We start from the raw sequence: 14,061 nt of genomic DNA, 5'->3' as shown, positions 1-14,061 counted from the left end.
TGGCACAGAGGACAGAGGAGACACAGACTAAATAGACTGGGGCAGGCAGGTAATGAGACACAATGGGAGGAAGTGAAACGAGGGGGAAGGGTAAAAAACCAAAATAAAACAGGAAGTAAAGGAGCAAGAAGGACAAACAGCAAAACCCAAGGACGGGTCATGACAGACTTGCTAGATTGCATGTGATTAGCCATAATTTGCCATCTAATTAGAGGAATTACATGTTTTTTGACTTAGCAAGAGCAGTGAAGTCAGGTGAATGTGTTGTCAGGGCAACATGCGAGCAGCGGTGCAGATGCTGGGTAGTGGGGAAATGCGAGTTTTGATGGCATTCATGTGTGAGAATGATGACTCACAAGTGTATGTTGAGCCAAACATTGTCAGGAGGCTTCTTGAGTCAGAGCTTGAGCTGCAATGAGTGTCACAAGTCAATGACGTTACCAAATCTGTCTCAACATTCACACTGAAAGGGTCCTTCACAGATCTCATCACTTCACTGGAGATACTGAAATCATCATACCTAGTGGCAAAGTTTGTTTTCAATGAGTTAACAAATCCTGACATCACCTCAGTGATTTGTAAGCCTGGTTTTCTCCTTGGAGGGAAGTGGAGCATTTTGCCTGGACACAGATCAGCAGAGAAAAGTGTGAGCTTTTTTTTTTTGAAAAGCATGAAGTCTCTCCTCAGGTTGCCTGACCGTTTTTCTCATCCCCGTAGCTCCACGTTGAGTTGGTTCAAATGATAGAAAACATCACTCAAAAAGCAAACAGCTGTGGTAAAACTCATCATTCTCCATCACGGACAGGAACTTGTTGGCTTTTTTCAGCTTTGAATTCTGGAGAAACACAAGGATGTTCTCTCTTGTGTTTCATTCACTAATCCATTTAATGTCATTGTGGGTGAGTGAATCCTCATACTGACATTCAGCACGTCTGTCAAAAACTTGCGGAAAAGATTGACGTATAGCAAATAAAGTTAATCACCGCTTAGCTTGAGAACATAGAGACTTTAGTGGATAAGGGGATGTACTGATCTGAGCCGTGGGGCCACAGCTCCAGATCCAAATTGTTCTCCTCAAAGAATGAAACAATTTTGTTGACTAAAATCTCTTTTGTTGTATAAAATCTGGTGTATCCCTCCAAAGAAATTAGTCCAAGCACATCCATCTGAAAGCATTCCCCATCAAAGAACCGAATATAGACGCAGAACTATGCAACGTTGCTGATCAATTCATCCACAGCTAAAGACATCAGCCTTTTTCAGTTTGTCCAATCAATAACAATTTGTTGAATCAATAACACTTTTTCGGGTTCTCTCGTCTGTAATCACGTTCTCAATTGATGCAATCGATGAGTATTGACTCCTCGACAGTTTTTCTAAGACTGTAAATGACCTTTTCTGTTCTACGCTACTCGTAATGATGCTGACATGGCCCTTTGCTCATAGCATGCAGTTGGCCCCAAAATCTTCTGGCTCTGAGCAGCAGAGACGGAAAGTGGCGTCAAAGTTAATGTGGCGTGTGTTGAAATGCCTTTTCAAATTATACACCACAGATACTTTAGGGTTTTTTTGCCAAGCGACATGCTTAGCTTGCAGAAACAGAGATATGAGAGCGGAGAACTTAAAGCACACAAGGGCAAATTTGATTGGTCCAGCGTGGTCCTTAAACATATTGGTCCGACCGCAACAGGTAGTTCTTCTTCTTTTGATTTAGTAGCGGGTTGCATCCATATCTTCAAAAGTTGCACGCTGCCACCAACTGTTCGAGTATGAAGCAGGACTTTTATGAGAGCACTGTAGCAGATCATCATCATTGCGGGCCGGACCTGGTCCTGGGGCTGCACATTCAATAATCATGTCAATCCATCACTGTATCCTCCACAGGGTGTCCAGGGACCTCCTGGGGAAGTGGGCCCAAAGGGACCTCAGGTAACGTGACCGAAGAGTAACTCGTTATTGACTTAAAGTCATTCCCATCAGCTGTTTATTTCCTTTGTTCTTGAATGTCTTTTTAGGGAGAGAGGGGGTTGCCTGGGCCTCAAGGACCACCTGGAGTAAACGGAACACTGGTTGGTAAAAACTTCAGCACTTCTTTCAGCTTTCTGCTACATGGTGAAGCCATTCATCTCGAGTCAGCATTCTGAATGACAATAGTTATATTCAGCAGGAAAGTTATTGAGTTTTACGTGTGAGAAATCATCAAATCATTTTGTGGGATTTGTGTCATTTTTACAGGTAGTTTGCATGCAGAAATTCCCATTCCTTGTTGCTGCACTAGTGAATCATGCTAATTTGTCAGGGTGAGGGAACAGGACATTGGGGGAAAGCGTTAAGGTCTCCGTATGCTTCAAACAGATGATCTAACAGTGTCTGAAACACCCTCTCCAGATAAAGATCACTCACTTTCATTGATCGTACTTCCAGTTCCATGCCTAATTTGTCTACATTTAACCGTAATGAGATGGACACATTTAAAGCATATTCCCCATTGTTACCATGTTGCTATGTGACAGGTAGGTCTGTCTGATGTATGATAAATGGTCTGTATTTGTATTTCTCCTTTCTAGTTATTTCAACTACTCAAAGCGCTTTACATGACATCCTCATTCACCCATTAATCATACAGGAGGAATGTAATTTGGAGGAGACTATTCTTTCATACTCATTCACACACTGAAGCCATGCAAGTTGGGGTTCAGTGTCTTGCTCAAGGACACTTCGACATGTTGACCCATAGGAGCTGGGGATCGAACCCCCGACCTTCTGATTGAGGAACGACCCACTTTACCACTGAGCCACCCGTTGCAGTCTTTATCTCCCAATCTAGCAGAAAAACTGCTGGTATTGCCGTCTCTACAGTGGGCCTATAATGAGATCATTAATTTAGCCCGGGCGCTGTAGGAGTTCATTTGGTTTATTTAGCAATGCCATTAAGGTGGTGAGTGGCTGTTCATTTAGAACCAGCGTTAGATGTGTGTGTGTGTGTGTGTGTGTGTGTGTGTTTGTGTTGGGGGGGGCGTCTACAGCTGTAGACACAGTAAGGGCACCCCCCTCTGGTAAACAAGATTACATATGGCTAGATGCAATTACATTAGAGAGCATTGTGAATACACAGTCCTCCTTTGTGGTTAGACAGCATAGCTTTGCTCCCCTCGTGTGGTCAAAGCGAGACGGTACAGATAAATAGAGTGGAGATTAGGCAGAATGAAAAGGGACATTAAATATGGACACATTTGCATCGTGGGAACCAGTTTAGATCATTCAGCGGAGGGTGGATCAACACATTAAGTAGAAAATGAGTTTCAGTTTATTTTCTGTATCCTGTTCCATCATCAACATGAAACTTAGATTGGATTGAGCACAAATATAGAAGGAAATTGTAGACTGCTTTTGGCTCACACTCTCTGTGCAGCACATAAAGCCTTGTCAAAAATAGCCGAGGGCTGCTGCATAGATCTAAGTGCACAGAGGTCATGTTTCCACAGCCACAAGCTTCATCTTCATCCCCCTCTTTCTATTCCTGTCAGCTGAACAGAACACTGCTGTGATGTTACGCTTACAGTGGGCCTCCTGCACACACACACACACACACACACACACACACACAGAGAGACACCCCTGGTATCTATGCAACAACATACAACTGTGTGATAACAAATAGACGTAGAAATCAAAGTAACTGTCCAGCCAGCATGAATCAAATCCGACATTTCAAATGTGCATATTCTGGTCTGGCTTGTCATTAATCAATTCACACATCAATCCACAGACAATACATACATGGATATACAAGCAATGAGAAGTAAAAAAGTGACCAAGATTAATAAAAAGATTTAAAATAAACGCCTAGAGATGTATAAAGATTTCCATCTTTGATTTTAAAGAGAAAGTTGTAAATCTCTAATCCATCTTTTGGTCAGAGCCTTTTCCCTGCCAGCAATGCACCCATCAGATATCTGTCAGCAGAGATAGAGCCTAGATATACTGCTTTGAATGGTGTGCGTGTATTTCTTAATTCTGTATGTTTTGGCATTACCAAAAAATCCTGGTCGTCCAACACGCTGAGGATTAACGTTATCATAGTGTAATAAAAAAAAATCAAACTACATTTTATAGCCAAATTCTCTCCATCATCGAGTGCTTTTTAATGCTTCCAGCCGACTCGTTTCAAAATAAGAATGCTCTAGAAGTCAGCCTCATGAAGCTGACGTTTGAAATAGCCACATTTGATCCGATCTGTCCAAGAATAAGAAGCCTGCTTTTGACCTCTGCCTGAAATCAAGGACCCATTGTTTTTGAAAGTTACCAAGAATTTGGAGCGGTAAATCTGCAAAGCGTGCAAATGTGGACATGGCATGAGTCTGTAAGTGTGTGTGTGTGTGTGTGTGTGTGTGTGTGTGTGTGTGTGTGTGTGTGTGTCCGATATATGGACCTGAGCCATCTCATTTCTTCCTCGCTGCCTCCTGACTAAGCCGTTACGCACTCTGTCACATTCAGCCCAGAGCACTGTGCCTGTCTCTTTCATCTCATTCTCTCTCTCTCTCTCTCTTCCTCTCATTCCCTTCTCTCTCGTCCCCTCCCTTCCTCTTCCTCTCCTCTTCCTTCTCCTCCTCCAATATCTCTCTCTGTCCAGGGAATCCAGGGGCCCCGGGGGCCGCCCGGAGCGGTCGGCCAAGATGGTCCCAAGGTCTGTGCGTTGAACGTTATAATTAGTTATTATGCTAATGGCTTGCTGCTCCCCAGCCGCTCGGCCTGTTCTTAACGTACCCTCTCTCTCCTCCTCATGATGTTTCCACGGAGAAAAGTGCATTTTGCTGAGAGGTAGTCGACTTGTTTGGAATTTGGCGTGTCTGTGCATTTGTATTCAAGTTTTACTCACTAATGAAAAATGAGGTTTAACAGTATTTTACTTAACTGGGGGGTAGTTATAGATTAAAGGGGTGCTCCAATGATTATCAAATGCTTATTGCACTTGTGTGAAGTTGTTGGTTTTTGCAAGAGACAGACACCAGAATGGTCAGAGACTTTGATATCCTAACTGCCATAAAAAGCTGCAGAAACAGAAGGTAAACTGCCTTTTTATCTGCAACAATCTGTGGCGTGGCCCCGTTTTTCTTTGAAAAAGACGAGCACACGGGGCCACAAGGACATGTTCATATTTCCCTAACCTTGAAATGTACATTCCCCGTCCCTATGGGATGTATGTGTATTCAGCACAGCACATTCAGGAGTGGAAGGAGAGGTGGGAGGAAAAGATGGGGTTTTCATGCATATGAAGGTGAAAACAGGCCCTTTGATGTTGCGCTGAGGAGCCGACCTGTTTTTAGCTGAATGGCATTTGATAATATTGAGATTTGATCAGCAGTCAGTGAGCACACACCAATAAATAAACATAGATTCATTCACTTCTACGTACGCACACCTTTTCAAAGTGGCGAACAGCGAGCAAAGCAGTCTGTATTGAGCTGGGGAGTTTTTTGGGAGGGGGGGGGGATTCTCATCAAGCTGCTTTATCTGCACCTGCTTTTACAACTGCACGAAAACTTCCTATCAGCTGATTAAATCCCCGCTCAGTCCGAAGGCTGTGTGCCATCTGTAATTGCTGATCGAGCACACAGCACATGCGAGGAATAGCACTCCTGCACACACCGATCAGTTGCCTTGATTAAATCGTGCTTCGATCATTATTGTCATAATGATTCTTATCATTATGTCGTCCCTTTAAGCTGCTTCAGTCAACTTTTTTTATTTTTACGACATCTAACATCAAAACTTATTTGTCACTATCAAACTAAAAGCAACCAGCACAAAAAAAAACTGAAGGGTAGAAAATAACTAAGTACACAAGTGTTTTCAGGTCCTTGTTCTTTACTTGAGAACGTTGCTGTAGTCCGGCGCACTTCAGTGGAGCTACTTTACTTTTTACTCCACCACATTTCACTCACAGCTTGTAGAGACACTGCACGTAGATCATTTACACACAAAACATGCAGTATAAGTAGCTTATGAATAGGATGCAATATTGTGGATAAATCTACCCGACAGTACATGAGTAGGTGCGGAGTTAATGTTTTAGTAATCATAATCCAACAACCCCATTATAATAGTATACTGCTATAGTTAAAGGAGATTATTTTCTTGTTAAAGTCGGCTTGCGTGAGTACTTTTAGATTTGATATTGAATGTACATTTAGCTGATAACACTTCTGTGCTTTAAAATGGCACATTTTACACAACATTAGTAACAGTAACAGTAACAGTATTTATAGTGTGTTTTCTTATACTTTTACTTGAGTAAACCATCTAGCTTCCTATCTATCGGCCAAACCCCCACGTTTCCCCCCTTTTATTGCACTAACTGTGGCCTCTGAACACGTCTGTCTGAACCCACACAGCAGTGTCATTTACCACCTTAGAACAGCTGCCTCTCTCTTCTGAAGTTGTTGAGCCATTGTCATGATGCACCGCTGTCGGTGCAGGTAGCTGTTTAACAGGGAAGAGGCCAATAATGGGGCTTGCTGAGAGGATAATGATTGATGGCCAAATACTGTGATTTACATTCCACTCTAGCCGGGGCTCTTTGTGCATGCAGAGCTGCACTTATATGAATGAAAATAACAGGTCCACTCTAATGTGTCCTCATTGACCTGTGTGCCGGTCTCTGTGGGAGTTAGAATAGAGCCCTAAGATTTGTGTTGAAGACTAGATTTAGTGATGAGCAAAGTCAAGAGAGTATTGCCAGACAAACGGAGAGTGTGTGTGTGTGTGTGTGTGTGTGTGTGTGTGTGTGTTATTTAGGGGAAATGTGGAGATCCGGGGGTTGCTGGTCCTCTCGGTCCACCAGGCCAGAAGGTGAGTTAAGCTGCAGATTATTGACCGGATTACATTGTTTCGTTTAACCTCTGTCTCCACTTCTTCCCAGGACTGCATCTTCCTTTCCTCTGGCTGAATTTCGTTGTTGTTGGTGTTGTTGTTGTTGTTGGTGCCTCTATGTATTTTCCGTCATCCTGTTTTATTCCTTCTGACATTATAATTACAGCCATTTACATCATATGCAGAAGCTAGTGCGGCTCCATCCAAAGTGAAAAAAAAAGACATCGACTGACGTCTTCACAGCTTGCTAATTAACACACGTCCCATTTATTTAATCCATACACAAACTCGCTGTGGTTTTAGGGTTGAGTTATTTTCCCTGAAGAACAACAGCGTTTCCATCCGCTCGACACAGAGGGCCGAATTTAAGGCCAAATTTTCTGAAGAAAAAAGAAAAAGCAAATAAGTTTAATTCCAAAAATGCTGAAATGTTCTTTTGAAACAAACCAATCAGATCGTCTTTTGCATTCTCACAACAACAAAAACAAAGATTACGACGTAGAACCTGATCGGCTTTTCCTGTCTGCAGCTGTGACCCACGCTGCCGTACAGTCGGTGCTCCTCTCCGAGCCTTTATTTGCCCAAAAAAAAAGCATGAACACTATTTTCAGCTTTATCCCCCAGTCCCACTTCAGTCTACAGTCGTGGCCACATATAAGCTAAGTGAGCGTTCAACATGGCGATCATACTAGAGAGGGTACTACTGATTTCCCCCAAAGGGATCAGGCTGACAGCGCTCGCCTTTTCTCTTTTCTAATTCGACATTATCCTGTTTCTCCTCATCCTGCCAGCCACCTCTCATTTTCGGCAGCCCGCAGTTTGGATGCTGCCGATGAGTGACAGCTCCTCTTTTAATACCACTTGTTTGTTAGATGACATGTTCTTGAGCAATTACACCCATAAATGTCAACCATTGTGGTTTTAAAAAAGAACCTGAGTTGGCGTCTCTGTTGTGCTTCTTAATTACAAGTAACAGTGATTATTTTAAGGGTGCTCTCCCTCGAAGCAGAAATTGCTTTCGCTTTTTGGAAATGATGAGCCAATGAGTAAGAGAGAGCTCAAAAAGTTTTCACTCAAGCATCTTTAGAGCCCATATTTAACCTGCCTCGATTACGGGCTAAGAACACTTTCTTCTTCACAGCAGCAGCCTGGGAAGTAGTCACACACACACACACACACACACACACACACACACACACACACTGCTCCAGTTTGATATTTTTGACCACTTTAAAATCTTTTATTTTAATGCTTTCCTTTGTCAGCCAGATGAAAAATGCTCAAACATGATGGTTACACTTGTGTTCCATCTAGTGGAAAATAAACAGCCACTTTCAGGAACATGACACACTTCCACCACTTATCTTTTCTTAAATGCCATCCACTAATTTCCAAACGGCAAAAATCTTTCACCTTTCCAGGGCTCGACGGGGGAGCCAGGTGTTCCAGGCCTGCCGGCCAACATGGGGCTGCCGGGGTTCAAAGGTCACAAGGTGAGGGGGGCCCATTCATACAATAACATACATGGACAAGGAATTATGTCCGCATGGTTTTGTTTGGGCCTAGTGGAGCCTAAAATTGGACCTAGGGGGTAACACTTTATGAATGATTTATAGCTTTGGCTGTCAGGAGTTTGTACATTTACATGTTGTAGTGTAGAATGCAATACATTATTCATGATTATTTTTAATAGCGCTGAAGGTTGTCCTTCACACTTTAAAAGCAGAATGCCCGGGCACATAAACAGTACAAGTAGTCCTAATCCGGATCAGTCACTTTAACAAGCTGTATTTTAGTCTTCTGTACAGTATGCTTTCAATAGGACACTGATATTGTGTTTCAGCAATAAGTCCTCAAACAGCATTGTGTTATCCAGATGTCACACCAGCAGCATCAAAACAAGACAAGACTGAAACTACGGTGGAAATGTGTTCTGATGTTGTGTGTTGTATTTTCAGGGGGAGAGAGGAGAGAGGGGTTATGAAGGACAACAGGTGCTGTACTTACTCCACACACTTCTATTGGAAACTCTGTTGCACCGGGCCACGAGGATATATTGAGTTAATATTTACGTCACAAAAATTCCTGTAGTAAAATATAAAAGTTGATTGACAGAGAATGAACAGACCACGGTTCATTTTGGCGTCAGTGCTGGCAGAACAGCCTGAGCAGCTGACGAGAGCGAAGGGAGCGATCAGTGAGAACTCCCCTCAGAGGTGTGGTGGGCTCTGGTAAAAGGTGGACTGTACCGTTTTTTCACCGGCTGATTGTTGATTTAAAGCATTAACAAGTTAAACGAATCCCTAATTTAATTCATTCTCCTCTAATACTGTTTACAGATCCCTTCTGTCCAATGCTATCTAATATTAACATCAACCAACCGGTCCCACAGAATCACACTGTAGTGGCTCTGATGACACACTGTAGCGTCAGGTTAAAGAAAGTGGTTTCATTTCAGTCCTCATTAATTGTTTGCAAAGCCATTTTTAGGACAATTTAGAGCCAATTTTCTTTTTTTTCTTACATCAGTGTCAGTCCTCTTCTACCCTCTCCTCTGCTGGCTCATTGCTCGTCTCCCATGCGCTGCCATGACATTAAAACAGAGCGATACTTAGTAAACCATTTGCTGAACAGCTGTATTTACATTACGTCACATTTACTATGACTTTGCTTAGTGATTGGACAGAGCCCCTGATGAGGGGTGCAGCCAGAATTTTTAGAAATGATGTGGTCATGAATTCCATCTGCCAAAGAACTGATGAGACACCACAAAACAAGACACATTTATTTATTTGACTGCTCCTCAATAGTCCCACAGACAGTACAGATGTTCGTGATGCCATTAAAAACATTCCTTAAGGTTGAGCAGGGTAAACAAATACACCCAATTAGCATTTACTAAGAATAGTGATTCATTAATATTGTTTTATCACTGGCTAACATATTTTATCTGCTGCACTGATTTACTTCTGCCTCTTAGTGGTAATTAGGATAGTCAGGATGTTGAAGTACGCTCCAAAGTCTTCATACTTAGCGTAAGTGTAAGAAGTCCTCTAAGCCAATGTGATCATGTCACAAACCGTGAATGTTATACCCATTAGTTAGATCTGGTTTCCACCATGAACACATAGACACCGGAGCGAACGAGATGCCAACCTGTCTGCACTCCTGCCACCGCGAACGCAGCTACAGTCGCAAATAAGCACATGCGATGAATGCTCTGTTTCAGCTGCTTGCCTTCGCGTGGTCTAATGCAATACAGTAGGAGAGCCCAGGGGAGCAGGGAAAGGAGAGCAGTGTGTTACAGTGCTGCAGGATGCAGCCGAAAAGCCACACATGAGATAAAAAGTCAGGTTTGTTAAAGGTCACCACTAGCCAATTCCTATTCCCTCTCTCCCTGGGTTTCTCTTATTGGCTGCTAGTGGTAATCATGACCTTTTCTCTACTCACACACACACACACACACACACACACAATGAAGACATGGAGCAGCACACCGCAGTGCGCACACATCCAAATGAACACACAGTCTCACCCTTACGCATGCACACACACACACACACACACACACACACACACACACACACACAAACTTATTGAAGCCATAGCAGCGCGTACACAATCCGTCAGTTAATCATGATGTATCTCTTTGCAGGGAAAGCAAGGCAGAGACGGAGATCCAGGAACTCCTGGTGTACCTGTGAGTGCAGAATCACTCTGCTTCCACTGGGTGGGAGCGAAGCTCACGTTTCTATAGGTTTATCAGGGAGATGGATGTGTGTGTTTGTGTGTAGTTATGGGGACAAAATGTCCCCACAAGAGCATCAGGATGAGGAAAAATATCTTGGCTAGTCCTCACTGACAAAGAGCTAATTTGGGATTAGATCTTGAGTTTTATTTGAGCTTTTTTGTTAAGTCTGTCTGTAGTTAATATCATAAATCCCCTGATACAAGTCTCCATAAAAACTTTATCACAGAATAAATATCATTATAATAAACTCTACTAATGTAACACCTTTCTAAAAGTGACTTTACAAGGTACTTTACAAGATTAGAATCAGACAGCGTATAAAAACACATAAAAATGTAACAGAATACTGAACAGAAAGCAGCAGTATTTCAGGCCATAATCAAAGATAAGATAAGATGGACTTTATTGATCTCCCATCGGGGGAAATTTACAACAGACTAAATGAGAGGAGACAAAATAAAAATGAGAGGATAAAACAGCAATTGGATCCTAAAATCTAGCCTAAAGATGAACATATCCTAAAATGTAGTGTGAAAAAGTAAACTTTCAGCGGGGACGGAGGACGAGGTAACTGACCTAGCTGAGCGGGAGAGTTGTTCCAGTGCCCTCATGGCAAAGCCACGGCCTGCTTTGATGTTTAGGCTTAGCCTCAGAACAGCCACACGAGGAACAGCAATCTTGCAGTCAGTATCAGCAGTCAGTTTAAGGACTTACTGTTGGCATCTTCAAGACAATCTGACCAAGCCAACAAACCTGACAAGGTGAAGGCAGGAAGGCAGGTCTGAGAAAGGCAGCAGATCTAAGACATCCAACATCCTTTAAAACATCTCATAACCAACATAATTTCTAATGAACAAATGCTATGAACTTTTATGTAATCTGCAATTTCCAGCTTTCAAGCCAAGCTTGTAATACTTTTTAATAGAAAAAAGTACTGAATGAGCAGCATTCCAGAACTGATCAGCAAGTACTACTGGTGCTACAGATAAAATGACTGTACCTCTCAATGTGCGGCTTAATGTTCACACTCTGTAATTCCACATTGTTGAAAAGCCGCCCAGCCTCCATGTGACACGTTCTCAAGGCTAAAAGCATCAGCAGTGAATCACAAGTGTGTCACTGCTGGAATAAATATGACATGTTTTTGTCTTCAGACAGACTTCCTAATTCTTACCAGGTAAAATAAATCTCCCTCGTCACTGCTTGTCTCCTGAAAGCCAGACTCTTGTGCACATCACATTGCAAAGTGCAGAACTACAGCGTGATTATTTAATCCTTTGCGCCCTAAATCGAACCCTCACCTTCCCCGGCAGAATTACACAGTCAAAGGCAGGTTTATACGGAGCCAATTTAAACGCCGATGGTGCATCAGTATTCTATGTATTCTACAGCCATGTCACTGTCATCTAAACACTTTAAAGGAACCAGAACACACCCAGAGTCCCAGATATGCAGTGCGTCCTGGTACTTGCTTCTACTTTCTGAGGACTAACAGACCCACAGATGCATTTTTCATCACATTACAACAAGTAGCAAAACAAAAACAGCTTTAAAGAATGCATTACAATAACCAATCTGAAATGTTTTGTAAGCCACCAGTTTTGACAGAAAGGAGAGCGCTCTCTGCATCAGCAATGCAGACGAGCGAGCACAGCTGCTCTAACATGCAAACTCACCCTTTGATATGTAAGCACAAGTTTCTAACTGTCTCTCTCTATTTCTTCCTCTTCTCCTTTCCTCTTCTACCCTTCCCCCCCCCCCCCTCTCTCTTTTTCTTTCTTCCGTCAGGGCGAAGTGGGACCCATGGGAAGGAAAGGAGAGGTTTGTCGAATTAGACTTTGCGGTATTAGATATAATCCATTCTGTCTTATTCTGCAGCGCAGTGAGAAGCCCTGTCAAGCCTGTACGGCTGCTATAGAAGACTTACAGAGGCAGTACCTCCAGGGCTGGGGAAATCTGGCCCCCTGGGCAAATATATACATCACAAAAGCCCTCTTCTGAAGACACACACATCTGAAATATCAAACACTTACTGTACTGTCTACAGAATCACAATCTATGGAGATAGAGTCTCCCTCAGTTGTACTGCGCTGTACCGTTTGCAGGATGTCATTTAATCCACACTGTATGGAGCGTGGGCTTTCATCTCCAACAAAAAGAGTGAACGGGTGGGATGCTATATATAGATTTAATTAGAATAATTGACTATTTGCTCATGACACCCCCCCTGACGAGACCCCCTGTAAAATGAGGCTTAGATATGCACCTGGTTGTCTACAGCACATTACATGGTGCTGTGGGAGCAGACTGAGGGTAAAGGTACGTGTCTCACTTATAAAGTCAGCGTCCTCATCGGCTGATGATCCATGTTTGAGATATTGAAACATGGACACAGCATTGTTCCTGTGTTTGCACTGCAGGGTTTGTTAGCCTAAGCATTATAAGTATGATACAGACGGTACGATACTGTTTAATGTAACCTGTAACCCACAAACTAATGTAAACTAGTTTGTCAATGGTTCAGGGAGGCTTAGAAAAAGAGGACAACCCTCGAAATTCTTAAAATACTAATAATTCTACATTTCTTTCTTTCATAATATGAGATTTTTCTGTCTTCTCTCCTGTTTCTTCAGAAAGGAGTTACAGGTGATTCAGGCACCAGGGGGACCGAAGGAAAGAAAGGGGATATGGGCCATATGGGCGCTGTCGGTCCCAGGGGATTTCCAGGCCAGGACGGGTTGCCAGGCCAACCAGGCCAACCAGGATATCCAGGGAAACCTGTGAGTCAACCCCCTGTAGCTGTAGCAGCTGTAAAAAAAAAAAAAAAAGAAAGAAAAATGGGCTGAAAGAAGCAGTGGGTGATTTCCACCCTGAGGTGGGGGAGTTATGTTTGGGAGTAATGGGGGGAGCAGTTGTCAGTGTGTGTGGGCCATGTGAAGACACGGAATGAAACTCTGCAGGTGTACTCAGTCACAGGTTAAGCCAGCCCCCAGAGTTGATTTAGCTGAATCAACGTGTGATTGTGTGTTGCAGGGCAAGCCTCCCTCAGATGAACGTCTCTTAAAGCTCTGCACTGATGTTCTGCGTAGTAAGTATTACAATACTGCAGAGACAAAGACTTGCACAGTTCACATAATTCCTTTCATCTGTTTACATTGATCACAACACTTGAAGTGACTACTCTGTCAATATGCCCCTCTGGATGACAAATATTTGAATTCAGATCTTTTGTCTGAGGAATGTGCAAAAATTCATTTTCATTCTGATTAAACACAGATCTCATCATTATGAAAACAGTAACACAAGAATACAGTTGCAGTTTGAACGGTTTGCTCACTTTGGCCAGTTGGCTCAAAAGCAGCCAATGTCTCAGCAGACAGGCTCCTGATTGGCTGCTGAGTTCAATGTCAAGGCACCTACACTTCACTGAATATATG

At 42.8% G+C, this 14,061-nt stretch overlaps 1 protein-coding gene across 1 annotated transcript in view; it reads left to right on the top strand.

Moving 5' to 3' along the window:
- LOC139221329 (collagen alpha-1(XXI) chain) overlaps positions 1-14,061 on the top strand; it is a 46,438-nt gene that overhangs the window by 29,218 nt on the left and 3,159 nt on the right. Inside the window, exons 19-28 of the mRNA XM_070853267.1 lie at positions 1,885-1,929; positions 2,016-2,069; positions 4,634-4,687; positions 6,799-6,852; positions 8,295-8,366; positions 8,832-8,867; positions 10,529-10,573; positions 12,413-12,445; positions 13,258-13,404; positions 13,658-13,712. Of these exons, the coding sequence (XP_070709368.1) occupies positions 1,885-1,929; positions 2,016-2,069; positions 4,634-4,687; positions 6,799-6,852; positions 8,295-8,366; positions 8,832-8,867; positions 10,529-10,573; positions 12,413-12,445; positions 13,258-13,404; positions 13,658-13,712 (595 nt within the window). The remainder of the gene's footprint in view (positions 1-1,884; positions 1,930-2,015; positions 2,070-4,633; positions 4,688-6,798; positions 6,853-8,294; positions 8,367-8,831; positions 8,868-10,528; positions 10,574-12,412; positions 12,446-13,257; positions 13,405-13,657; positions 13,713-14,061) is intronic.

Source organism: Pempheris klunzingeri, chromosome 21 (genome assembly GCF_042242105.1).
Source record: "Pempheris klunzingeri isolate RE-2024b chromosome 21, fPemKlu1.hap1, whole genome shotgun sequence".
Lineage (NCBI taxonomy): Eukaryota > Metazoa > Chordata > Actinopteri > Acropomatiformes > Pempheridae > Pempheris > Pempheris klunzingeri.
Note: the sequence above shows the minus strand (reverse complement) of the source record. Positions and strands in the feature narration are given on the sequence as shown.